At 51.0% G+C, this 22,517-nt stretch overlaps 8 protein-coding genes across 8 annotated transcripts; 1 reads left to right on the plus strand and 7 right to left on the minus strand.

The window, feature by feature from the left end:
- Positions 1-315: 315 nt before the first annotated feature.
- On the minus strand, positions 316-2,307 carry P174DRAFT_430746 (uncharacterized protein; the record flags this gene model as incomplete). The annotated part of the gene is made up of 3 exons (XM_024825656.1): positions 316-1,965; positions 2,016-2,226; positions 2,276-2,307. 3 exons carry the CDS (start codon positions 2,305-2,307, stop codon positions 316-318), a joined length of 1,893 nt encoding a protein of 630 aa, XP_024682354.1.
- A 2,466-nt stretch (positions 2,308-4,773) lies between these two features.
- On the minus strand, positions 4,774-5,841 carry P174DRAFT_450718 (uncharacterized protein; the record flags this gene model as incomplete). The annotated part of the gene is made up of 1 exon (XM_024828959.1): positions 4,774-5,841. One exon carries the CDS (start codon positions 5,839-5,841, stop codon positions 4,774-4,776), a length of 1,068 nt encoding a protein of 355 aa, XP_024682355.1.
- Positions 5,842-6,472: 631 nt separating this feature from the next.
- On the minus strand, positions 6,473-8,727 carry P174DRAFT_388614 (Zn(II)2Cys6 transcription factor). Its single transcript, XM_024823418.1, has 3 exons — positions 7,771-8,727; positions 7,566-7,709; positions 6,473-7,500 (listed from the first exon to the last, which is right to left on the minus strand). Exons 1-3 carry the CDS (start codon positions 8,476-8,478, stop codon positions 6,622-6,624), a joined length of 1,731 nt encoding a protein of 576 aa, XP_024682356.1. The 5' UTR covers positions 8,479-8,727; the 3' UTR covers positions 6,473-6,621.
- Positions 8,728-10,047: 1,320 nt separating this feature from the next.
- On the minus strand, positions 10,048-10,873 carry P174DRAFT_484455 (uncharacterized protein; the record flags this gene model as incomplete). The annotated part of the gene is made up of 3 exons (XM_024830762.1): positions 10,048-10,281; positions 10,365-10,727; positions 10,799-10,873. 3 exons carry the CDS (start codon positions 10,871-10,873, stop codon positions 10,048-10,050), a joined length of 672 nt encoding a protein of 223 aa, XP_024682357.1.
- A 766-nt stretch (positions 10,874-11,639) lies between these two features.
- On the minus strand, positions 11,640-16,227 carry P174DRAFT_450720 (uncharacterized protein). Its single transcript, XM_024828960.1, has 7 exons — positions 15,663-16,227; positions 15,202-15,585; positions 15,041-15,142; positions 14,428-14,989; positions 14,120-14,221; positions 12,197-14,073; positions 11,640-12,133 (listed from the first exon to the last, which is right to left on the minus strand). Exons 1-7 carry the CDS (start codon positions 15,795-15,797, stop codon positions 11,972-11,974), a joined length of 3,324 nt encoding a protein of 1,107 aa, XP_024682358.1. The 5' UTR covers positions 15,798-16,227; the 3' UTR covers positions 11,640-11,971.
- Positions 16,228-16,713: 486 nt separating this feature from the next.
- Positions 16,714-17,626, minus strand: P174DRAFT_371137 (uncharacterized protein; the record flags this gene model as incomplete). Its single annotated transcript, XM_024822364.1, has 2 exons — positions 16,714-17,432; positions 17,506-17,626. The coding sequence occupies 2 exons, from the start codon at positions 17,624-17,626 to the stop codon at positions 16,714-16,716; spliced, it is 840 nt and encodes a 279-aa protein (XP_024682359.1).
- A 457-nt stretch (positions 17,627-18,083) lies between these two features.
- Positions 18,084-18,873, plus strand: P174DRAFT_441011 (uncharacterized protein; the record flags this gene model as incomplete). The annotated part of the gene is made up of 1 exon (XM_024827199.1): positions 18,084-18,873. A coding segment is annotated over exon 1 (410 nt), but the record flags the coding sequence as incomplete, so codon positions are not given.
- An 878-nt stretch (positions 18,874-19,751) lies between these two features.
- P174DRAFT_459912 (DEAD/DEAH box helicase) lies at positions 19,752-21,783 on the minus strand (the record flags this gene model as incomplete). Its single annotated transcript, XM_024829817.1, has 2 exons — positions 19,752-21,345; positions 21,410-21,783. 2 exons carry the CDS (start codon positions 21,781-21,783, stop codon positions 19,752-19,754), a joined length of 1,968 nt encoding a protein of 655 aa, XP_024682361.1.
- Between the last annotated feature and the right edge of the window lie 734 nt (positions 21,784-22,517).

Here is a 22,517-nt window from a genome sequence, read left to right on the forward strand (position 1 = left end):
GAAGCGAGTATCGGCCATTCAGCTCAGAAGAGAAGCTGGGACGAGAAGATTGTGGCATTTTACTCCTGATACTGTGTATCAGATAATCTACTAGTGTTTCAAAATTCTCTATCATCGTCAACGCCCAGACGAACTATATATTTCCTCCATCCAACTTAAGTTCTGACCTGTCTAGGTAGGCACGGTGTTTATTTCTCTTATATTCGGAATGCTGCATATTTAAAGACACTGATCATTAAATCTATTTTTCCTGCGTGTAAAAAAATTGCCAATTGCTACAATGCCTGCAATGTCCACCCTCAAACAACCGATATCCTATTCCTCGCCAGTACCAGACTGGATCACGTTCCGTAGATAGGCCAATTCATCCATCATATCAATCATAGACGTAGAAGCACGACTGAGGCGATTAGATACGTCCCGGTTGTCAGTAAGCGATGTCGTGTTTTTTTTGACATCCTCGGAAAACTCCGTGGTGGACGCGTCGGGACTTTTCACCAAACCCAGGGTCTCGAAAGCATTCATGGCGCCAAAGAAAGCTGCATGTCTTTTGGGGTCTCTCTCCACGTTGTACATGTCTTCGATACCGAGGCCGGCCATGTCAAGATCCGACGGAGACAATGACACCGTCAAGCGGGGGAGAGGAAGGTTGAAGTGAGGTGAGTCGCCGGCAATGGAGGTCGCGGGTGACGACTTCGAATTCACAGTGAGGTGAGGAGTGTTTGGATCGCTCGTGTCCGAGGCCAAGGAGGGTACAAGCTGGTCTGAAAATTCCGCGTCGCCGGGATTGCGGGACAACTGGCTTTCATTGTTGAAAGTGGAAGAGGAGGTCATGGACTCGGGAGAGATTATCTCTGTATCTGTACTCCATTCCGAAAAGTGACTTCTCTCGCAGTAGGAGCTGCCGACCACGGAGCCCTCCGTTTCAGTGAAGTCGGAAAAGCGACTCCCTAGGTTCTCGGTATCGAGTTCTCTCTCGCGGGCGTCAATATCACGCAGCGCTTCATCCATCACTGACGAGGGCGAGTTGGGTAATGTAGGAAGCCGCTTTTCTTTGTACGTGAATGGGGTAGGCGTCGTAGCATCGGGAATGGTGGCCGTCCTCAAGAATGACGGCGACTCTAAGGCCGCTAGCAGCTCTGCAGCCATGTATGAAAAGGTTTTTGACGGACACTCTTCGCTCGCGCTCGTATTGTCGGGCTGCGTCTCAAGAGTTAGAGGACTCTTACACGACAGGTGCTCCATGGATTTTGTGTTCAATGCACGACGATCCTGAATGGACATTGCCAGAGGGGTTTCATGGTCCGCAGACACAGGTCGGCGGAAGAGAAGGTCTTCTGGGTGAAGGGAGTGCTCGTAATGCTTGGCGGTCGAGGTCGTATTGAAGTCATGGCAAGATTGCTCTGGAAAGTCAAAGCGGCCTTTTCCACTACTACCGGTGCGGCATACCCCAGAGGCATCGTCGACTTTCGAATCAAGCTCCCCGTCGGAGTGGGGCGTGTTGCTGAGGTCGCGCGACGAAGCATTCAGATACCGGATTGCAGCCCGAAGGCCTCTCGATCTGGGGGGTGACACCGAGCGAGCAGCCTTGGAGCTAGAACTTCGGGGTGTTTTGTTTACTGAGCTGCTTGGCTGGGAAGTCGCTCTATTGGTCAAGGCTCCCAGAGGAGATGTATTGAAGGACCAAGCCGGGGTTGGCGCCTGAAGTAGTGGCGGGGATGTACGGAGACGGGGAAGCTTTGGCTTTGGCGGCCGCCGTGGGTTCATATACTTGTCCTCTGGGTTCATGGTCCGTACATCAGCCTTCCTGGAGCTGGGACTGTCTTGAAAGGTATGCATAGGCCGAGTGTCGGGAAGGATGACGGGGACCTGAAGCACATTGAGCGGCTGACCAGGGAGCAACGGGCAAAGCGACGTCACTGGTTCCGCTTCGTTATAATACTCGACGTCGTTGTCCAACAAGTACTAATTAGGACGTCAGTCTCGAGTTACGACTAACAGGTAGAGGTACCTACATAATACCAATAAGTACCACCCATCTTGAGTCCACCAGACCGCGCTAGGGCCTGATGAGTGGGAGTGCCGTCACACACTATGTCCGTGAATGTGTGACATCCTCTCCAATGGCCTGGGCCGACACGGCGATCCCTTTCCATGGCATATGGTTTCGAGAAGTTATCCCATGAGCCGAGTAGTTTGACGGACTTGACATTGGGACTGGTAGTACTTTTCGAGGGTCAATTCAGGCTCAAGCAGGCTGCTCGAGGAAACTTACAGCAAGAAGGTCATCAATGTTGTTGAAGACATGATTGCAATTGATATCGCTATAGTCGAATAAACAAACGCAAGTAGAGAAACGCTGAAGATATATGCCGGATTGGTTGACGCTGAATTGCAAGTTCAATGAAGGAAAAGTCCCAAGTATTCCAGGCGATCCGAGTATTATATAGTCGAAGAGAATGAAAGACTGTCCGTTGTCTAGGACCAGCCCGGACAGCGCAAGTTGAAGGCGAACTGAACGAAAGAAAAACGCCTCGACGTTTCGAATCTCGCCGGATGTCCGTTTGCTTCTTATGCGATCCAAGATGTCGGTATCAGGGGGTCGACTGCGCCGCCGAATTGACCAGAATTTAGACCGAATCCAAAGCTATTAATGGTATCTGACAGACAAGTTCGGCTGCGACTCTTCGTAGTTGGCGTCTCAGCAGCCGCGACGACCACAATGACGGAAATTGGATGTTCCTGGGTGACAGAGACCAGAGCGATGAGCGCCAATGGGCTTGATGGATACGAAGCGCCAGCGAAAGGGATCGACGAAACGGCGTCAGTATATCAGCGCTTACGGCAGTTGTTGTGGTTTCAGGTCGAGGGCAGAAAATTGTCTGAGTGCTTGACCTTCAACAGGAACTGAAGACAGATCAAAAAATGGCCGTTGTGATGGGACGGCCATTAATAGAGGGTAAAATAGGTGACGTGAGGAATAATAACCATCAAAACTTGAGCCATCATCGTAAACAATCAACAGACAAGAAAAAAAGCACCTTGATTATAAGCTAGGGATCCACTGGCTGCTGCGAGAACCACGTCACAGCCCTGTAGGCCGATATCTGCAGGGGGCAAGGAAACCGAGCGTCGAATCTCGAAGAGGGAGAAAAGATTGGAAGAGATGAGAGAAACTACCCAGACTAGTGAAGATTGGCGACAGCACAGGGCGATGATAACTTAATTACCTTAAAAGAGGCTGGCTTTCAATATTCGGTAATCGGCCGAGCGAGCCCGGCAGAGTTCAGCTGAAAGTAAAGCCCTTTGTTGAGTCCAATAATAGGCTGCTAGGATTATGGGCTCTAATATAACGCCATTATTACTCCGTATTATCCCCATTCTGATGACTGATAACCCTGCTTTGAATGCGATCAGCAGTAGAGCCACAACAATGCAGTCAGCCAGCCATGTGGTTGACCGATTAGTGGAGACTATCATCATCGTCAGCTCAAGCCTTCTACTACTGTACTGCTAAAAACACCCTACCCTAGTACGTACAGGAAATCAACCCTCAATAACCATTACTGCTCTTTTCGATCTGTAGATTGGTTTAACAGACCAGTCAACTTCACAAAATGATCAATTACCCAGAGATCATCCACGGAACATCCATGTGTACTCTTTACTGTAGATATCGATCTATGGGTCACTCCATATTCCCACCCGATGAGCCATACCTTGGCAATACGTACTCCATAATACCTATTACCAGGGGCTCATGCCTAAGGATTCAAGGTACGGAGTAGACATAATCATTCTCCAAGCATAATCCAAGACGAACAGACGACTTGTCAACTGCAATCTAGTCTACCGCTCCAACACACAAAAGTCAAAGTAGACTAGACTAGGTTTTGACCCGGACTGACTCTAGACTACTTAGCAAGTTAACGCATGTTTCACCGACTCTTAAACAAACCAGATAGACTAATGAGACAGCAGACATCGAGATCCAAATTGACCAGTCGGATTCCCCGCACACACTGAAATCCTCCTGGCGCTTACGCCCATGCAGGTACGCTCTTAGTGTGCTTCGCTGCCGGGCAACAGATTGCGGCAGAATGGGACACGTCAGAAACAGCCGACCACGTCGGTTCTCGACAATTATGCTTCTGTCCACCCTGCGGAGGATTGATATAGTGCGATTTTACAAGTCGCTGATGTATGTCCGAAGGTTGTGAGTTGAAGGAATATCGTGATCTTGATTCCCATGGATCGTCTTCAATAGTCCAGAGACGGCGGATGGTCCCGCTCTCTAGTGGTGGCTGAATGGATTCAACCAAAACTTCGGGCAATACGAGTATGGAAGATTCTTCCTTTTACCTTATCCCATATGTGTTCAGATGAACTCCGACTTGATTCGATTAATTTTGCCAGTTCAAGGGATCTCCGTATGTTCCTCTTCACCTCAACAGCCTGGCGCTTACTGAGGCACGTTTCAGCTACTCTCTTCACATGTGAGGGATGAGTCTGTCTGGGATGATTACCTTACCTGTCAGCATGTGAGCTTTCCTGGAATGTCCTAACCAGAGCCTGTGGATTGGGAATTAGAATCAAGGAAAAAGTCTGCCTGCTCCATTCACACTGCTAGCAGAGGTAGAGGTATTAGATAGGTGCGCCAAGTCCAAGCTGGAAACACAATAGCCGCCCTCAAGCTAATGAAACAACGCCAGACTAACAAAAGCAAAGAGCCACCACGTAGCAATCTCGCCAAACAAGAAAACACACAACTGGCTAAAACGCCTTCCGCTTATCGTATTTCTTATGCACAGCACCCATCGTGCACTTGAGGATGCCCTCCGCGCTGAGCGTCTGCCCGTGGCTCCCCTTCCACGGCACCGTATCGACAATATCCCTCAGATTATCCTCCTGAGCCATATGCCCCAGCTCATCATCCAGATCCTCCAGATACCTCCTCGCCCCCTCATCATCCCCAATCTGGAAGAACTGGACACCCACCTGCCACGGCACAGCCCGACACGCATCCAGCCGCTTCGCAACCTCCACAATCACGCTCTCTGCATCATCCGTAAACACCCCATCCGTAATCGCAATGACATTCAACGGCTTCACAAACCTCGCCGGATCGCGCAGATTCCCGTCCTCATCCGTCGCGGCCGCCATCTTCTCCACGCGCCGCAGGTACGGGGTCAGGATCTGCAGCAGCCGTTTCCCGTAGGGCGTTGGCCCGCGCGGCCGCACGCTGTTGAAGATCTCCTGCACGTCTGCCGCGGTGGTGATGTTGTGGTATGCGCCCGTGGAAGTGGCTGTTGCCTCGCGGCGGTGGTTGAGGAAGTAGATGTCGATTCCGTCCTGGTCGTACCGCGTGCAGATGGGCGCGATGGCGGCCAGGGCCTCCTCGGCTTCCTTCCACCGCGCGCCGAGCATGCTGGAGCTGTCGTCGACGACGAAGATGGTGTCGAACTCGCGGAGGAAGGCATAGGGTGAGTCGCCTGTGCTGCTGCTGAAGGAGGCCGTCGAGCCGGGTGTATGTGCGGCTGGTGCTGGTGCTTGCGGGGTGTAGGGAGGTGGAGACCAGACGTCGGCGTTGCGGGTTTGCACGTATGCGTTTCCCTTGTGGGGGGTTGACTGGGTTCCTTGGTAGGTGGTCATTCTTGAAGTTGAGGTGCTTGAACTACCTGCTACTCGGGAGTGACGATGGCCCATTGTGACTTCTGGATCGTCGTTGATAGTATACGCAGGTGGAGGCTGGTGCTGTAGAGATTCCGGCACGAGAGATTCACGAGGAGAAAGAGGAGGGGGAGAAGATCGAGGCTTGAATCTTCCAAAGAGAAGCGGCATTGAGATTGGGATCTGGATGATGCTCGTGGTATGCAATCGGCTCCACAAAAGAGGGAAAGTATGATGTCTTTCCTTGGTTGTGAATGAAGTCAGAACTCACTGAACAGGCAGTCTTAGCCACAGTTCTGTGAATCTGTCAACTATGATCTCATTGTTTGTTCTCTTGCCTTTCTTATATCTACTCATGACCCTTAGTACCACGAACAATGAAGGCATATACGAGGCAGACTAAGACTGTCCTGTCATCATATTACCACAAAGAAAACTATCTGTGCGCCAGGCTAAAAAGGCTGAGCTTAGAGAGGCATGATCTAGGTTCAAGCCTGAGAAGGTAATACGAGGGCTAAACCCCGGATGCAGGGACCAACAGAAGAACTACTACCCAAGTTAGATAAAGGACGTGCCAGAATACAATGAGGCTGAGTCGTGTAGTCAATTATTATGACTTAGTCACATAACCCTTGCTCCCGTTTATGGAGTGCAGCAGGTAAGCCTTGCAGCACTGCCCCCCGCAACCGTAGTTAGGCAAGGCTGTGTAGCTGCCTCAGGAACAAATGGAACCAGAGTGTGCAGTCCACCAGAAGGCTCGATGTAAGATTTATGAGATATGGACGAGGTGTATTATGTATGTGAATGTGTCATTTACATCATGTACAGCATAAATCATTCTGATAAACCTGATGGCGCCTGACGAGATACACAGGACGGTCCACCCAATACGCCAGATCGCCCAGACTATACACCCAGTGTTCAATCAAATCACCCTCGTAAAGGAAGCAGTCATTCAGCCTCCAAATGCTTCCAAGCACTTACCAAAACCTTGTTCTTCACAATGGCGGAGCTCTTCTCCTCTATGAGCACTCCGTCATCGCCCACGCCGTCAAAGATCCCCGCTTCGGCTTCTAGAACATCAATCAAAGCAAGGGCCTGATCGATCCCCATGCCGTGCCCGATGAGCCGCAGACAGTCAATGCCCCACTTGCGCACAGGGTGGTTCTTTCCCTCGCTTGCACCGGCCATGACCAGCGGCCACAGTAGCACGAGCCCTGCGGTGTGACTCTCATTCAGGGGGACAGAGCTTGTCTGACTCTCACCTGTGCTGCCAACGCCGAAATGGTATGGTACGCTGGCGCAGATGTCCGCAGCCAGCTGCCGCGTGATGCTGCGGATCGTGCAGCAGTGACTTTGCAGTTCGCTGGCAGCGCGTGCCCCTGGTGACTTGCTGTGCAGTCGTCGCAGACAGCTCAGTATCATCTCGGAGACGATGATGCGCGCGCAACGATACTGGTTCCATGTATGGCAGATCCAGAGATCGCTGTAGACGTGGTATTGATTGTTGTACGGGAGTATGCCGCGACAGAGTCTCTTGAACTCTGCGTCGGAGTACGAATTCTCGACGGTGGTGTATGAAAAGTCCGGAGGAAGAGATGCAATCCAGGCCAGCAATTCAGCTTCGATGTCGTAGGCCGCTGTTAGAATCTCTTGATTGTCTGTCATGTACTTCTGTCTAACATCGGCACGGAGGTTGGCCAATTGGCCCAGGATGTATATCAGGCGATCACCGTAAGCCTCTGTCTGTGGGCGGAGAAACATGCCAAGTGGTGCACATTCGAGCACCGATGGCGGCACGTGTACGCTGAGTTGTAAGCAGCTCGTAATCTGCGAGTGTCAGTTGTCGTTTGAAGAAAGAAACGTCAAGCCGCAGGAGCCAGCGAAGCACGTACTATCTGAAATCGCAGCTGGACGAACAGCTTCAGACCCTCGTCATTCTGTACTTGTTCCGGACCGCGCAGCTCGAGAATAGCCGCGGCTCCGCGAAGGTGGTTCGTCCACTTTTCAATATTTTGTGTTGTCCGGCTGGTAACGACCTGGAATAAATGTCTTGAGCATCATCAACGAGGAAAAAAAGGAGGCTATCAGGCCACTTACCTCAAAAATTGCCAGCATCAAGACCGCCCCCAATGTCGAATTGGCTTTCACCTCTGCAGGATTTGAGACAGCGAATGCTAACATTTGCAAAGCGAACCCATATTCCGCTCCAGCAGTGATAATCATCGACATGTCTTGTCGGACCCGTCCAAGCATCGCCGTCCCCACAGCACCGACACTCGCTTTCATAGCCTCGTGGCTCACAGAAAAGCCCGAGCTGGCAAGAAATTCGGGACTCAGGTCTATCATCCAGTGAAACCCAGGCCACCGGTTGTACCGAAGGAAGTAACAAACAGCCTCATCCTGCGTTGTCTGGTATGACGGCTGGATCCTCGTCAGCGGCTGCCGCTCAATCAACTCAGTCTGCACCGGGCTCTCGTCGCCGAAGTCAATCACATCGCTACGCCGGCTGACCGAGACCGTCGTCGCACTGGATGTGGACTCCGGACTACTCTCACTCGGCGAAAGGGTGCGCCTGGCCGCCTTCCTTGCCTGTGTTTTGGACTTGCGCGCAGCAGCGCTATTCCGAGCTTTCCGGACAACCTGCTGACTTTCATCGCGGAACATCAACGACAGCTCGTCTCGGTAGCCGGGACAGACCCTGTTGCCTTTGAGACATTGCGAACAAGCAGGCCGTTCCTGGTCGCACCGGATCTTCCTCGATCGGCATTGGCCGCATCCTTTGCTGGGTTTCCCACAGAAGACCATAGTAAAACCAATAGTTTGCTGTTTTATTCAGTCGCACAGGTGCAGTTCGTGGATGCAGAGACCCGTTCCTGAATAAGTAAGCTGTGCGAGCAAGTGGTACCACCGGGGGCCACAGCGGAGAAGGCCGGTCACGGTGTTTGGTCTGAACCCTTCTAGGTGCTAGGGTAAAAGACTATCGCGGTCGTTGAGAATAATTTATCGAGGTGGATGATCGTGCTCACTACTACCATGGACCACGATAGAATTGAGATGCTTCAAGAGGGCGGGGATCCCCCGTCATGGTCGGTTCGGTTCCTGAAACTTCAGGGGACATCATGAGTGCATGACCCCACACGACCCCATCTGGCTAAGTTGTGGGGTTAAACTTAAAGTTCGGCCGTTTCCCGAGGTTATCACTTATCATCACGGCCGTGACTCTTATTTTCTACGCTCAGGTTAACTGTCTTGACTACCTTACAGAATTACAGTTGTCAGACTACACGAAGCTCGATCCCTCATACAAGTAAGGGTAACCAGCGCGGGTATCCCCTAACTTGCTTGAGGTCTGGTTGGCCGAGAAAGTCCACGCTCTATATAATCATTTCTCGTCAATCATGTGTCTACTGCGAGCCTCGAAAACTATCTTCATGTGGCTGTAAGCCTGAGCTCATAACATCCAAGCGCAAACATATGTCACTCCCATCACTATGATTCCGAGGCAGCGAGCCGGTACTCCTCGGGAATGTCCCCAGGCCACTTATCTACACCGTCCAACATTGCCAGCACATTGTTCGCCAAGCCAGCGAAATCAGCCTTCTGGAATCGATAGATCCGCAATCGGGCCGCGTAAACACTGCCCTGCGATCAGTAAACTATTCCAGTTCAGGATTGTAAGCACGCAGATTCTTGATACCATAGCGCAACTAGTGATTGCCGAGAAGCTTAGATGGTTAGACGCTCACGGATAAGTTGATGAGGCTTCGGTAGTTGGTGCGGTCGTACGACAAAGGGAATTCAAAGCAATCAGAGAGATTGAAATCGAACAAGCTGACGTTTTGTCGAACAAGTAGATACAAGCTGGGGCGGGGAGCTTCAGCTGTTGTTGTGTTGTGAAAACAGAAGTTATGGAAAGCTGTAGGGTAAAAGTCGAGACCTTCCAGAAAAAATGGCCAGTCTCTGCTCCGTCAGGCAGATCTGGTTTAGACTTCGGATCTATACCTTGGTTCTGGTCCTCGAGGGCCAAGGGAATACCTAGTAAGAGTTAAGGGAATTATTTCATGCCCATACGAATCGGCAAATATATCGAACTGTCTCACAAGCTTACAGATCCCAAACTACCTTAGCTCCGCTCGAAAACCCCCTCAAGATGCCACTTCACGGAAGAGGAGAAATGTCTGCATAGCATTTGGATCCACTCAATATCCTTAAAGGACGGCTAAATACATGCCCCCATGCAATGTACAGTCCTGATATGGACGAACGGCTGTTGAAAGGGCCATCCGAACTGATTCAGGACCTTCAGCGGCGCGGCTCAAGCGTTCGCGACATCGTCAAGGTCTTGCGCCATGCCGATGAGGAGAAACACTCAAGCTACGTGCTAGAAACAATCATCCACCCCCGATCAGTCTTTGGTTTCTGGTTTTTACTCTCATATGGTTTGCCAGGAACAAACTCGGGCGCGTCCCCACGAAGCTTCGAGGTTGGAGTCGATTCGGCGAACATCGCCTCCTTGGGACTCTTTCCCTCTGAGGACGGCGAGTATATCTCTGGAGGTGGCGAATCCGTGAAGCTCGGGTGAGGCGTGAAACGAGGGTGTTCGAACTCCTAGCGTTCGACAACATGTCAGTATCCAAAGGAGTGGAAATAATCGTTTGAAGGAGCGAGCCAGCAGGTTTGATCAAACTTACCAGTCGTCCGCTTGCCCTGCGAATGTCATGCAGAATCATCTTGTACTGGTCAACTTGCTCCCTCATCCGCTGCGCAAGAATAGGAGGAGGAGTAGTCATCATTGCATGAGTTGGATTCATGGCAGGATGGGGCCCCATGAAAGGCTCTTGCTGCGCATAACCAGGAGGAGGACTATTAATCATTGGGTGAGCCGGATTCATGACGGGGCGTCCGGTCATGACAGGTCCTGGCTGCGCATACACAGCAGGGGGAGTGGCCATCATTGTGTTGGGCGGGATCATGGTGGGCCGGCCGGTATTGACCGGTCCCGGAAGCCCTGGAACCCAGGTGTGCACAGGCTGATGATGCTGATAAGGCAAGGGCTGGTTATTGAACGCGTTGATGCGAGGTCTGGGGCTGGTGCTTGTGCGAACTCAGGAGAAATGAAGGGAACTCTCGGGTCTCTAGAGAAGCGCTCTGCGTCTTGCACGGGGACAGGTGGGAATCGCTCGATAGTGCGGCCTCTCATTTGGTCTGGAAAATTGACCGTGTTGATCGTGTCGCCGAAGGTGTTTGGCTGCCACTCGGCCATGTTAGCGACTCGAAACACAAGAGACTGTCATAGCAGGTTTGATTCGATGGTGTTGAGAAAGACTCGAAAAGATAGACTCACCCGGTAGCGCTGATTCCTACGCTCCTTCCGCATGATGCTTGTTATGGAGAATACTGAAGGATAAAGTTCAGGACGAGTTGAAGCAGCAAGAGTAGGAAGTTGGGAAGTGGTTGATGATTGTCACTTTAGGACTGGGTAAGAAGAGGGCGAAGAGAAGGGTCTGTTGCACTCTGACAGTCAATGGTCATTCACAATATGTTGAAAGCCTTTGGCCATCAAGGCATTATGCAAAGCCACTTGAATGAACAAACAAGCTAAGCATAACAATTCTTTGTGGCTTTGTCTGCGTGTCTATCTCTCAGGAAAGACAAGCCGCTACAAAACTGACACTCTTTGTCTTTGTACCCTCAGAATCACCTCCTTCTGTCCGTCGCGTGAGGACATTCTCTCACTGCCAAATGCTGATGCCTCTAGTGGGCATCAGTTCGATTCATTTGTGGGAACCCATTGAGAACAGTTCAGAAGCTCAACTACTGTACTTGTTGAGCGGGAAATGAGACGGGCATTTACTCATGATCAGTTCTTTTGTAGGGCTAGGCCCAATCTTTTTCAATTTTCTAGTGTTTTTTGCGGCTTTCTTAATTCATCATCGACAGCAAAAAGGAAATCAAGAAGACATGGGCTGCAGTGCTCACTCGGACAGAAGCCTTTTTTTTGTGAATTTTGTTTTTTTGCCCAGTTGAAACACCAAAGAAGAAGACAAGCAGAAGGAGCAACTGAAACCAACAAAAAGGAAACCATCATACGCAGCCTGAGTTAGGGTTGAATGAAGGTCAACAAAGAGATAAGTAAAGAAACGTGTGAATCGACTCAACGATGACCGAGGCCAGGGTATCAAAAACGCAAGACAGCAAAAAATGTCATTGCTCATTCATTCGTCAGTCATAAGACAGAAATCAGGTGAAAGTGATACTCCGTAATCGTCATCAGTCGTGCAAGTCATGAGCTGACACTCTAAGAGGCGACTTTGGTCCGAGCTTGAAGAAACTTCTCATATAGAGCTCGCTCCGCAACGGTTTTCTTTTCCATTTTCTTGCGTAGCGTCTCCTCGGCTTCTGTAACAACCGCACGCGCGTTGTTCACAGTATCCAGTTGATGCTTGAGCGAGAGAGTTTCCTGTACGCGTCATTAGCGAGAGGGGCCCAGTCACAGGAGGTCTACAACGGCAAGGCGACTTACCCGAAGCATCTCTGCTCTCTTATCCCTGTCCGTCTCTTCACATATCTCTCGGAAAATCCGAGGAATAAAGGCAGAGATCTCCTCATCTTTCTGCTCCTTAGGAAGATTCAACCAATCTGTGTTTGAGGTATGAGTTGTCTGGGAATAAGCAGCCCCTGGAGACTCGGAGATCGCTGCCTGTTCTTCTGTGATCTTTTTGGCCTGTGATGCCTTCTTGGATCCAGTCGCTGATCTGAGATGACGAGAAACGCGGGTCGAGCGCTGCGGGCTTCCAGTAGAAGCTGCCATCGCTGAAGTTCTCCGGGAGCGACCATCTGCAGCAACAGGGGTTCGCAACCTAGGGTTTGTGGCCGCTCTAGTACGTGTTGACTTGGTAGGCCTAGCAAACGAGGGAGTTTGGTGTTCCTCGTAGACACGTGGCGAAGGGGCCGGGATGGAAGATAATGAGGAAGTAGGAGTCGGGAACGCTCCGGGTGAGACATGGATAGGGGCACTAATGCTGCGAGCACCCTTGCTCCAACCAGCTCGTTCGGGCAGTCTGGGGGACTTGATTCGTGGCTTAGAGGCTGTCGTTGCCGATTCAAATTTACCATCATCCTTACTAGCACGATCGACTGCGCCGCTTTGAGCCTGGTCTGCAGACTCTTCTACCGCAGCGTCGGTGCTCTCTTGATTCTTCATACGTGCTTTTTCAGCGGCATTCTTATGCTTGAAGATGTTGCGAAAGCTGTCAAGCATGCGATTGCTCCTCGAGTCTGGGAACCTGCCTTTTCCGCGCTGTGCGCTATGTTTGTTTTCGAGCACGATATCGTCAAAGGTCACAGTGCGTTCCAAATCTGTTGCGCCGTCTGGGTGTGGTATACTGGGAGTGCGAGGAGTAGTCATGGCAGACTCTCCTTGACTAGCGGGAACCGACTGTAGCGAGGACGTCCGGGTAGGATGCCGGCTGTCAGCGGCTGCTGCCCCTTTGGCCCTCGCAGGTTTCAGTTCAGGCAAAGGTTTGTCCTTGTTCAAGAACGCATTATGTTCATCTGGAATCTTGGGCACAGTAGGCACCACGTACTGAGACGGAAGTTCATTCGAACTGGGATTGTGGAGATCGGTCAAGCTTGGGCTACCAACAGGTTTTCGTGGAATAGAAAGCTCACGTCCACTGAAGTCCCTTCTGGAGATGTTCTCAAGAGAAGGCCGGGGGCGACAAAAGTTCCGAGAAGCTTCAGGGGTTCCAGCAGGGCTGATCTTTGCTTCATGACCTCCTTCAACCGATCTGGAACTCTGCTGACCGAGGCGTGCGTTGTGAGAGCTACCCTGTGTAGCAGTACGAGGGGCGTCTCTTTTGAGATCAGGAGACGATTTCGAAGAAAGCTTCGGGGTGCCCATGATAACGTTTTCCGCCGACGCCGCGATCTGCAGACGTGGTCCGTAGAAGCATTGAGCAGATCGCTCGAATGGCTGACGATTATCGCCAGTGTAACCGGTGGGCCTCTCAAGCTCGTCTTCGTCATCCTGCTCATCATCCCAGTCGCCACTGGAGGACGATGTGGATGAGTAGCGGGAAACCTCGTTTGCTATGTCTTCATCTCGTATATACCCCCACAGAGTATTTATTTGATGCTGGAAAGGCGACACATGAGGCCTGCGAGTACTTTCAGTGGCACGGGTTTCACCAGCCTCGTGTCCACTAGAGCCAACTTCAGGCATGTTCTGATGCTCCGTGCCAACTTTTCGGACCGCCACAGGGATTGAGCTACGGTGCTCAGAAGTCACTCGCGTGCCTTTCTGTTGGTTTCCTGCAGTACCCAACTTCTGGGAAGCCGGGGCATGGATACGAGTTCCATGGCTTGCATGTCGAGGTGTATCTTTGTTAGTGTTTTTGTCTTTGCAATGTCAGCAGGAGCTTTCAAGTGAGGAGGACGTACGTACCTTGATTGAGAGCCTCAGGTCTTGAAGACTCAGAAGAGATTGTGTTGTCCTGGTCTGGTTTTGCAGTGTCTGCAGCGTTTTCTGCTGTATTCTCCACGACACCTGCGTACGGACACATGTTAGCATCGTAAAGATAAGTTGTAGTCGGAGATAGCTGGAAAAGACACAACGGTCGTCATTAAGCTACTCCTCAGCCACCACAGGCTTGAGATAGCTGGGAGACAGATCGGAGCACAGCAGCTCTTCCGCATCGTTGCAGAGTCAGAAGGATGGGGAAAGTTATGAGTATGGAAACAGCAGTGTCTTACCTTCAGATACTGGAGACTGAGGCGTGTTACCAGGGTTGTCTGCGGTGTTACTGCCACCAGTCGAAGAGTCAACAAAGGGGTCCTTTGACGCCGAACCTGGTTCGGGTGGCATCCTGGCTTTTTTCTGGATTCTTAGGGGGGTGATCGTCAGGTCAGAAGAAGTATCTGAGAAAGAAGATCGAGGGGAAACTCCGTAGAGGTTATTGGAGAAGCTGTGATATTGAAGGATGGATGACGAGAGTGACAGTGGACGACTACTCTGCTGCTGAAGGAAAGAGGAAGAAGATGCTAAAGACTCAGTGCGGGTGATACCTTCGCCAGAATTTCTAAAATTTGGATGTGTTTGAATAAGAGAGGCCACATCTGAGAAAAACAACAGGGACTGGCGCACTGTGCGGTCCTCGTCTTCATTCACTATTGTAGGGCCGGGTCCGTCTTCGACCTGTGTACTAGTGCCAGCCTCTGCGAAAAGCTCTGCGAGCTTCGGAGAATCCGCTGCCCTGCTGTATACTGAGATTTCAGAGTATCGTCGACAGTTCCCGAGTGTGATGGTGCTTCCTATCTTCTCAGAGTGAGTCTTCCCTGGCCACAGTCCTCAGGTATATCCACATACAGACAAAGTTGACAGCGGTCTCTTCTGAAGCCTAGGTAGGCCAAGAATCATCGAGGCTCGCCTGAGCTCTTTGATCTCCTTGATATGATAAATTGGCTTGCACTGTATGCCATCCACTCAGCTTCCCCAAGGTCACAACAAACGTCCTTGACAACACGTACCTCGAGAAGCCGTTCTTGCGCATCCTTACGCATCGCCTTCACAGAAGCCTTCAGCGCATGCAACGTCCTGAGCGCTCTGATATTCCTAAGATTCTTCACGATGCCTCTCACACGAGCTTTCTTGACTTGATACCTCTTTCTGATCTCCTTCAGGATCCTCTCTTTCCGTGTCTCTTGCTTGGTCTCAACCGGTTTCGGCCGAAAGAACATCGGTTCAATTCCCATAATCTTAGGAATAGCAGGACCTGTGTATTGACGCGGTGGCCGATACTCGACAGGCTTAATCTTGGTCTCAGTGAACAGCATAAATCGTGGGACTTCCTTCGACTGAGACTCGCCATCTTGCTTATCATTCGATTCGTTGATCCGACTCTCGGGGCCTTGCTGGGAGGGGACGGGGGCTTGGGAGCCAACTCATTCGCAACTTGCTCCAAGTTGGGTGCCGATGCTCTGCTCCTAACGCCTGGTACATAGTTTTGCTTGATCGCTTTACGCGCTTTGCCGCTGGCAGGAATATTGATGGCACTTCTTTTTGTTCTGAGATTGGGAGCTGAGCGCTTTCCTTTCAGCTTTGCTGAACGTGCATCATGCTTCATCTTGTGTGGCCTGGTCGACTGCCCTGCGAGGAGCCAAGGAGCAGCAAAAAGTGTCCTGTCACAGACTATCCCTCTCAAAATGCGTCTATCGAACGTCACTTCCCAGTAATCGAAACACGGGAACGAGAGATAAGCAGGGAAGCATACCTATTCCAGCTGGGTTGTCCTATGACTGAGTAGAGTCAACAGCTACACATGAGGATATCATGCAGGAAGTGTTCAACACTGGTGCTCCTGAGAAGAGAGACGAGGTGACAGCAAGACAACTTATCCCAGGAGTGCTGAATATTGTTCTTGATCCAAACGAGGGCTAAGTTGATATCTCAGTCCTAAGGCAAAAGTGACATGTGATATTAAGACCGAGGAGGTCAAAGAAACGGAGTGCGTCCAAGCAGACATGCAGATAATGATAGATTTATTCTGAAAGAACACAGTGTGCGAGAGCAGACGAAGATATCCTTCACTTCAATGTAGGCATAGGCAACCTAAGCGAGGCGATTCCTATTTGGGAAACCAACTACGTGATAGAGAGCACACCTCAGGCACTGGCCATTCACGGTCGCCTTACATGTGTTTGTTTATTGCTTGGGGTCGTCTAGGCCCTCCTTGAGATGCAAGTTGAAACCAAATAATTACCATGGAAGCAGTGCTTTTTGTATTCTCATGCTTCTGATTCCGAGATCTTGTCCTATACATGGGCACGCAGTAAGTCCGTGGGCGCCTAAGCTGACCCTAACTGTGGAGATAATAGCATGGAAATGGACAGCCGTGATCAAGGCACACGGACATATTGCGTTTAACTGGAGAAATAGGGGAGCAGAGCTTCTTCGTACACTGAGGCTCCTGTTGCGCATACCTTGAGGATTGAAAGCTCACCAAATGTCTCGTTTACAAGGTGAGTAGAAATCCGCTAGCATCACATTTGTTTTGCGGCCGAACCGGGTCCCTCGGTGTCGACGTAATGTCCTCTTTTTCGTTTCACGGCGCTTCGCGCATCTTCTGACGCGGCCTGCGTTTCTTCGCTGGGATCCTCATCCATCCACTCAGTCACCTCCCATTCTATTGACGTCGAGCTGTCATCACTAACCCCTACACCGCGCCTTGTCTTCATTATGCGGCCCAGTCGACTTCCCTCAATCATCTCCTCGAACCACGGTATACCCCGCGTCGTACCCCGTCGGTAGCTCCGAGTCAGGGCAGGCGCGCGAGACCGCGGAGGCACGACAACTGTTGAATGGGCGGACGATGTTTGCGTATGCTCAGCTGGACTTACAGTCACGCCTGTCTTCTCCTCTTTCTCTGCTGCGTCTCCGGCCTCTTCCTCATCTTGTTCACCTTCATCCGACGATCCCGGAAGCAGATCGAGGTCCTCCAGCATGCGTTGAGCCTCCCCATACAGACTACCAATCGTCACAGACATATAGTCTGCCTCCTCTCGAGGAATCTCGCTCCAGTATGTGAGCGGAGTGCCGCAGTATCCGCAGAAGATGCGCTGTGTGTGAGGGGCATGGTGGGGGGTAAAGACCCGACGAATGGTGGCATGGGTTTCATCAGGAAAGTAAAACTCGGTGTGGGATTGATACCAGCTCAGGGGAACTCGCAGCCATGCGGTAAGAGGTGATCCATATGATTTTCCTGATACGTTTCAGTCTTACGTCGCCTTGGGGTAGGTACAGGGGATGACATGACTGCTTGGGCCGATACGTACGCTGATCCCGGCTGCTGTCAAAGTATATATGGGCGTGGTCTGTCACATTATCTGGGATGTCAATTGAATACTGATTGCGACCGCATAAACAGGAGCCGCGAAGAGGTGCACGAGTGCTCATATTCTGAATTAGGCTATTATCAAGTGTGGACATCGTAAGTTGAGCTTGTCTAGTATGAAGTTATAGATTGACGCCGCGAAGTACGATTGAATAGTAGCTCCGAGCTGGATGACAGGGGACACAAAGCTAGAAGATACAGGAAGCTCTTTAGAAGCAGTGTCAATGAAGAATGAACAGAGAGGATTGTAGTAAGTCGGAATCGTTGGTCGTATGGGGGGAGATCTTCGATAAGGATACCGATGACGTGAAGAGGCCCAGACAGCGGATCCCCAGAGGCTTGGCCATACCTCATGCGGCGGCTAACGGCGACGCGGATTTCTATTTTCCGACTAGTGTCTTATCTCGAGACTCGATTGTACTGTGCAGCAGGTACGAAGTAACTAGGACTTATCTAGCTAGTGAGACTCCGCGTGAGGCCAAGAAAGAAGGAGTAAAAGCACAGAAAATTGGACGTTCGAAACACCTATGGGGCTCGATTCTCCGCACGCTAACTAGGTTTTGGGTGGAGGATGGCTGGCTTCGTTAACTAATCCTTGGATCCTCCAGAACCAGAACCAGAGCCAGAGCCAGAGCCAGAACGGTCTTTCTCTTTCTCTCGACAATGCTTTTGGTCTCTACAATCCTCGAGGTTCCAGTCCAGTTCGCTCATTATCTCGGTTTCTGATTTCCGCTTGTTTGTTTTCGTTCTTGAGTGGCCTTCTGATATACCACTCGTCCTCCGCACTCAGAGTGTCACATGAAGAAAGACAGTCACATGCTTCAACCTGTCTCAGCAAATTGATTGCAAAATAATCCCACCACCAGTATAAGACGAGGAAAAAAAGAGGGAAAAGCAACATGCCATCTGCACAACCACCAGCATCCCTCGCCTCCAGCTCCTCCGAACCCTCCTGTTCTCCCATTCCCGCCAGCGCAAGCACAACAGCAGAGGACGCACATACTCGCTCCTCCACCACCCCCACCGGCCCCTCATCCTCCAAGCAAGCGGCCGTCTCAGGCGCAAGCACAGGCTCAGCGACAGACCGGGATAAACCACGCCTCACAGAACAAGAAAAGAAGAACAATCACATCGCCTCGGAACAGAAGCGGCGCGCCGCGATTAGAGAGGGCTTCGATCGGCTTACGGAGCTGGTGCCGGGGCTGGAAGGCCAGGGCCGGAGCGAGAGCATCGTGCTCCGCAAGACGGTGGATTTCATACACATGAAGCTACAGGAGAGACAGGAGCTTATTGCTGAGATCGAGAGTAGAGGCGGACACATTGACGATGCGTTTCGAACGTGAGGAGTATCGTATCCCAATGCGCTGAGGGGATTTCGTGGACACCAGCCGAGGTCTCGGCATTGCGGTTGCGGGTTAGGTTGTTGTCGCTGACTGCCAGACTTGGGCACAATGAGACGCAGCCACATTTTCATGGGTTATGACTTTGTGTTATGGGATATGTGTGTTCTTTGGTTTATGCGATAAAAAGCTGGACGATTTCCTGCCTAGCTTTGGTGCTTCTTCCGGCGAAAATTGGGGTGGTCGCTGAGTTTCTGGCATGCTTGAAACGCAGGCTGGATAGTTATGGCGCTCTGGGGTGTTCTTTTATCATATTTTACTCTCTGAGAGTCGTATTTAGTAGAGCGACTCCCTGTTCCCTGGTCGGCTCTTGTCGTTTGAACTTGATACCTTCATACGGACTTTGAAGAATGCATAATTACCGGTGAGAAGTCTGTAAAGCTAACCCTACTGTTCTACTTGCAGTCCTTGTCCTATGCCAATTTCGGATAAAAGGATTACTATCAAATGTTCCTTGGCATATTGCATACTCTATGTCCAGATCAAAATTCACAACGAACAACAGTATCAATAATAATACACATTGGAATCTCTCATAATACACACTAAGATGGGTAGTCAAGACATATCATCACGGGTATTCAAAGCCAACGAACATTCCACAATGCAGAAGTCCAGGTGAAATAAAACATATGAAGAGATGAGAAGTGTCCTGTTAGATCGTATAACGCCGCCCAATGCAATCTCTCTGTCAAATTCAAAGCGGATCGGCTGTGCGAGACTCGCTCAACACCACTGGCTGAGTCTACATAGGGGTTCTAACTGGACCTGAGAAACGAAACGAGGTCTAGTAGTCGTCTCTGTCGGCACGCCGGCGGCCTCTAGAGAAATCATCGGCATTGCGGCGACTGCCAAACCTTGACTCGCGGCGGTCGGAATTGAACCCGCGGCCACGGCGAGAGTTACTAGCGTAGTTATCGCGATCGCCTCCGCGATAGTCACGCCCGGTCGACATGTCGTTGCTGGAACCGCGGTAGTCCGCAACACGAACACCAGGTACTCGATCAAGTCCCAAATTACGGGCAACGGTCGGACTCATTTGTGGAGGTTCAGGCAGGCCATAGCCGTGCACGACACAGTCGTTGATGGCCTGGATCAGGTCCCGCTTGCGAGCAAAATAACCTCTCAAGGGGCCAATTTGGGCCATGTATGCTCGCTTCTTCAGATCTTCTGGAACTTCTTGCACGGCGTCCTTGACCTCCTTGATGAATCTAGTTGCGGGGGACTCAGGGTCGAGTTCGGGCTTGCTCATATCGACCGTAGCCGTTGTGAAGGTCTGCTTGTCCACGTTGAGTGGAATGCCTTGTAGTTGCCTGTCGAACTCAGGCAGCTCTCCTCGGTGGGTGAGAACCCAGCCCTCGCCAGTCTTATTCGCCCGTGCCGTACGACCCAGACGGTGAATGTACGTGGCTCGGTCCCTGGGAATACTGACTTGGATCACGTGAGTCACATCAGGGAAGTCCATGCCCCGCGCTGTCACATCGGACGAGAAAAGGATGGCAGACTTAGCAGCCCGGAAAAAGTCAGAGGAGCGTGTTCTCCGAGCCTGAGTCAGCTGGGAATGAATTTCGTAGACACGAACAGGGCGTAGCGGATGATGACGCTGCTCGACTATGTTGCGGAAAGTCTCATAGGCCAAATTAGTCTGCACGGTTGAGTTGAAATAGACAATTGCCTTGAACGGGCGCTGATTCGGATTCTCCTTTTCGCCTTCGACATATTTCGTCACAAACTCTAGAAGAGCAGGCATGGCATTCTCGTAGCCTCTGAGAATAACGTATTTCTGAGGCACTGTGAGATGGGTAGGGACTTCGTCATCTCGCACGGTCTTGACGAACTTGAAGTTAGGCTTCATGGTCTTACGAACCATTCGCATGACTTCCCTTGGAACCGTCGCGGAGAACATGAGCGTTTGACGGTCAACCTTCATGGGGTCCGGAAGAAGACGCTGGATATGAATGATATCTTCCGAGAACCCATCATCCAGCAAACGATCTGCTTCATCCAGTACCAGAGTGGACAGATTGGGGGCCGTGACACCATTGTAAGAGTCAGAGAGGACATCCTTGAGCCGACCTGGCGTGCCGATCAACACATGGCATCCCTCTCTTTGGATACGACGGAGACCCTCGCGCTTCTGAGTGCCGCCAACTGCAGTCTGGACAATGACACCTGAATGAGCCGCTAACCGCCTAGCCTCCACAGCAATCTGCTCTGCCAGCTCACGAGTAGGGGAGATGATAATAGCGCGAATGTCGGAGGAGCTCGCCTGTGACCTCCTCCGGTTCACCCCCTTAAAGGACGGGTCCTTCATGATATTCTGGAATACCGGCGTGAGAAACGCAAGGGTTTTTCCAGTACCGGTCTTTGCCTGGGCCAAACTGTAGAAAGAGATGCACGATTAGTTTCGGTCCAAGGGCTTTTAGAATGAGAGCATCTACTAACACATCATCTCCTTGCAGAATTTCACGCAAGGTCTGGCTCTGGACATCGGTCATAGTTTTGATTTTCATATCTTTAACAATTGCGCGAATGATTTTTGGGTCCACGAGTCCCTGCTCGGCCAAGTCGGTGAACTCTCTCAATGGCTCCTGCGGAGGAGGCGACTGGAAGTCATCAGGTTGCGCCTGCGCTTGAGCGGATGCCGATGAAAAGAAAGGCGACGACTTATGCAGCAGTCGCACGGACTGGGGGAAGGCTGTAACGGGAGAAGTCTGGCATCTTAAGAGCTGCGAATTCGACGGTCTGCAGATGGCCCGGGGGACGGAGGCTCGCAGAGCGTGGACAACGCCATAACGGCGAACTGCGCCCAGCATCATTAAATCAGTAAAGGGGGAATATAATTGATATTCTATATCAACAATGAAACCGAGAAAAACAAAAATCGAGATGAAAACAGTCTCAGAATGATGTTGGCTGATGCAGGATTAGCCACAGTCCGAAACTTCAAAGCATTCTGGAAAAGGGAAAAATAGCGGCAGAAAAAGTTCGAGACTGCAGGCGGTGAGAAACTGGCGGCGAGAATGAGTGCAAATGTATGATGATTGGCCGAGCGGCCTCCGGCACAACATCCACCAAGAAGCACCCAGTACGAAGTAGATAGGGTGTGGTGATGCTCAGCAGCATGAGGAACAAGACGAATGGACAGCTGAGGATCAAAATAAGTACAGTGTGGCTTACGTTCTACTATCTAATGCTCCAGTTTCTCAATCATGTCTTTTGCGCAAAGTCGTCAAAGGGATGAGTCCGTGGCAGCTGTCTCCATAATAGGGAATGGCAAAGGCATTTTCTGATGAGTAGAATTTAGGTAGTAAGTTTGTGCCAATCGTTCTGAGGATGATCGAGTTCAACATGTCTACTTAGTACAATCGTTGAGGTTGAGAGTTATTGTGTTGATGGAGTCCTTCGAGTTGTCTGACCCGGTGATCGAATGCCCCGTTGGCTCAATACTCGAGATGGATGATAGCGAACAAGCTCTTGCGTGCATGTTTGAGGATTTTAGCTGTTCAAGGGATTGGAAACACTGTGTCTCCTCAATAGAACCCTTGAAATG

The sequence above is a fragment of the Aspergillus novofumigatus genome (assembly GCF_002847465.1).
Source record: "Aspergillus novofumigatus IBT 16806 chromosome Unknown P174scaffold_4, whole genome shotgun sequence".
In the NCBI taxonomy this organism is placed as follows: domain Eukaryota; kingdom Fungi; phylum Ascomycota; class Eurotiomycetes; order Eurotiales; family Aspergillaceae; genus Aspergillus; species Aspergillus novofumigatus.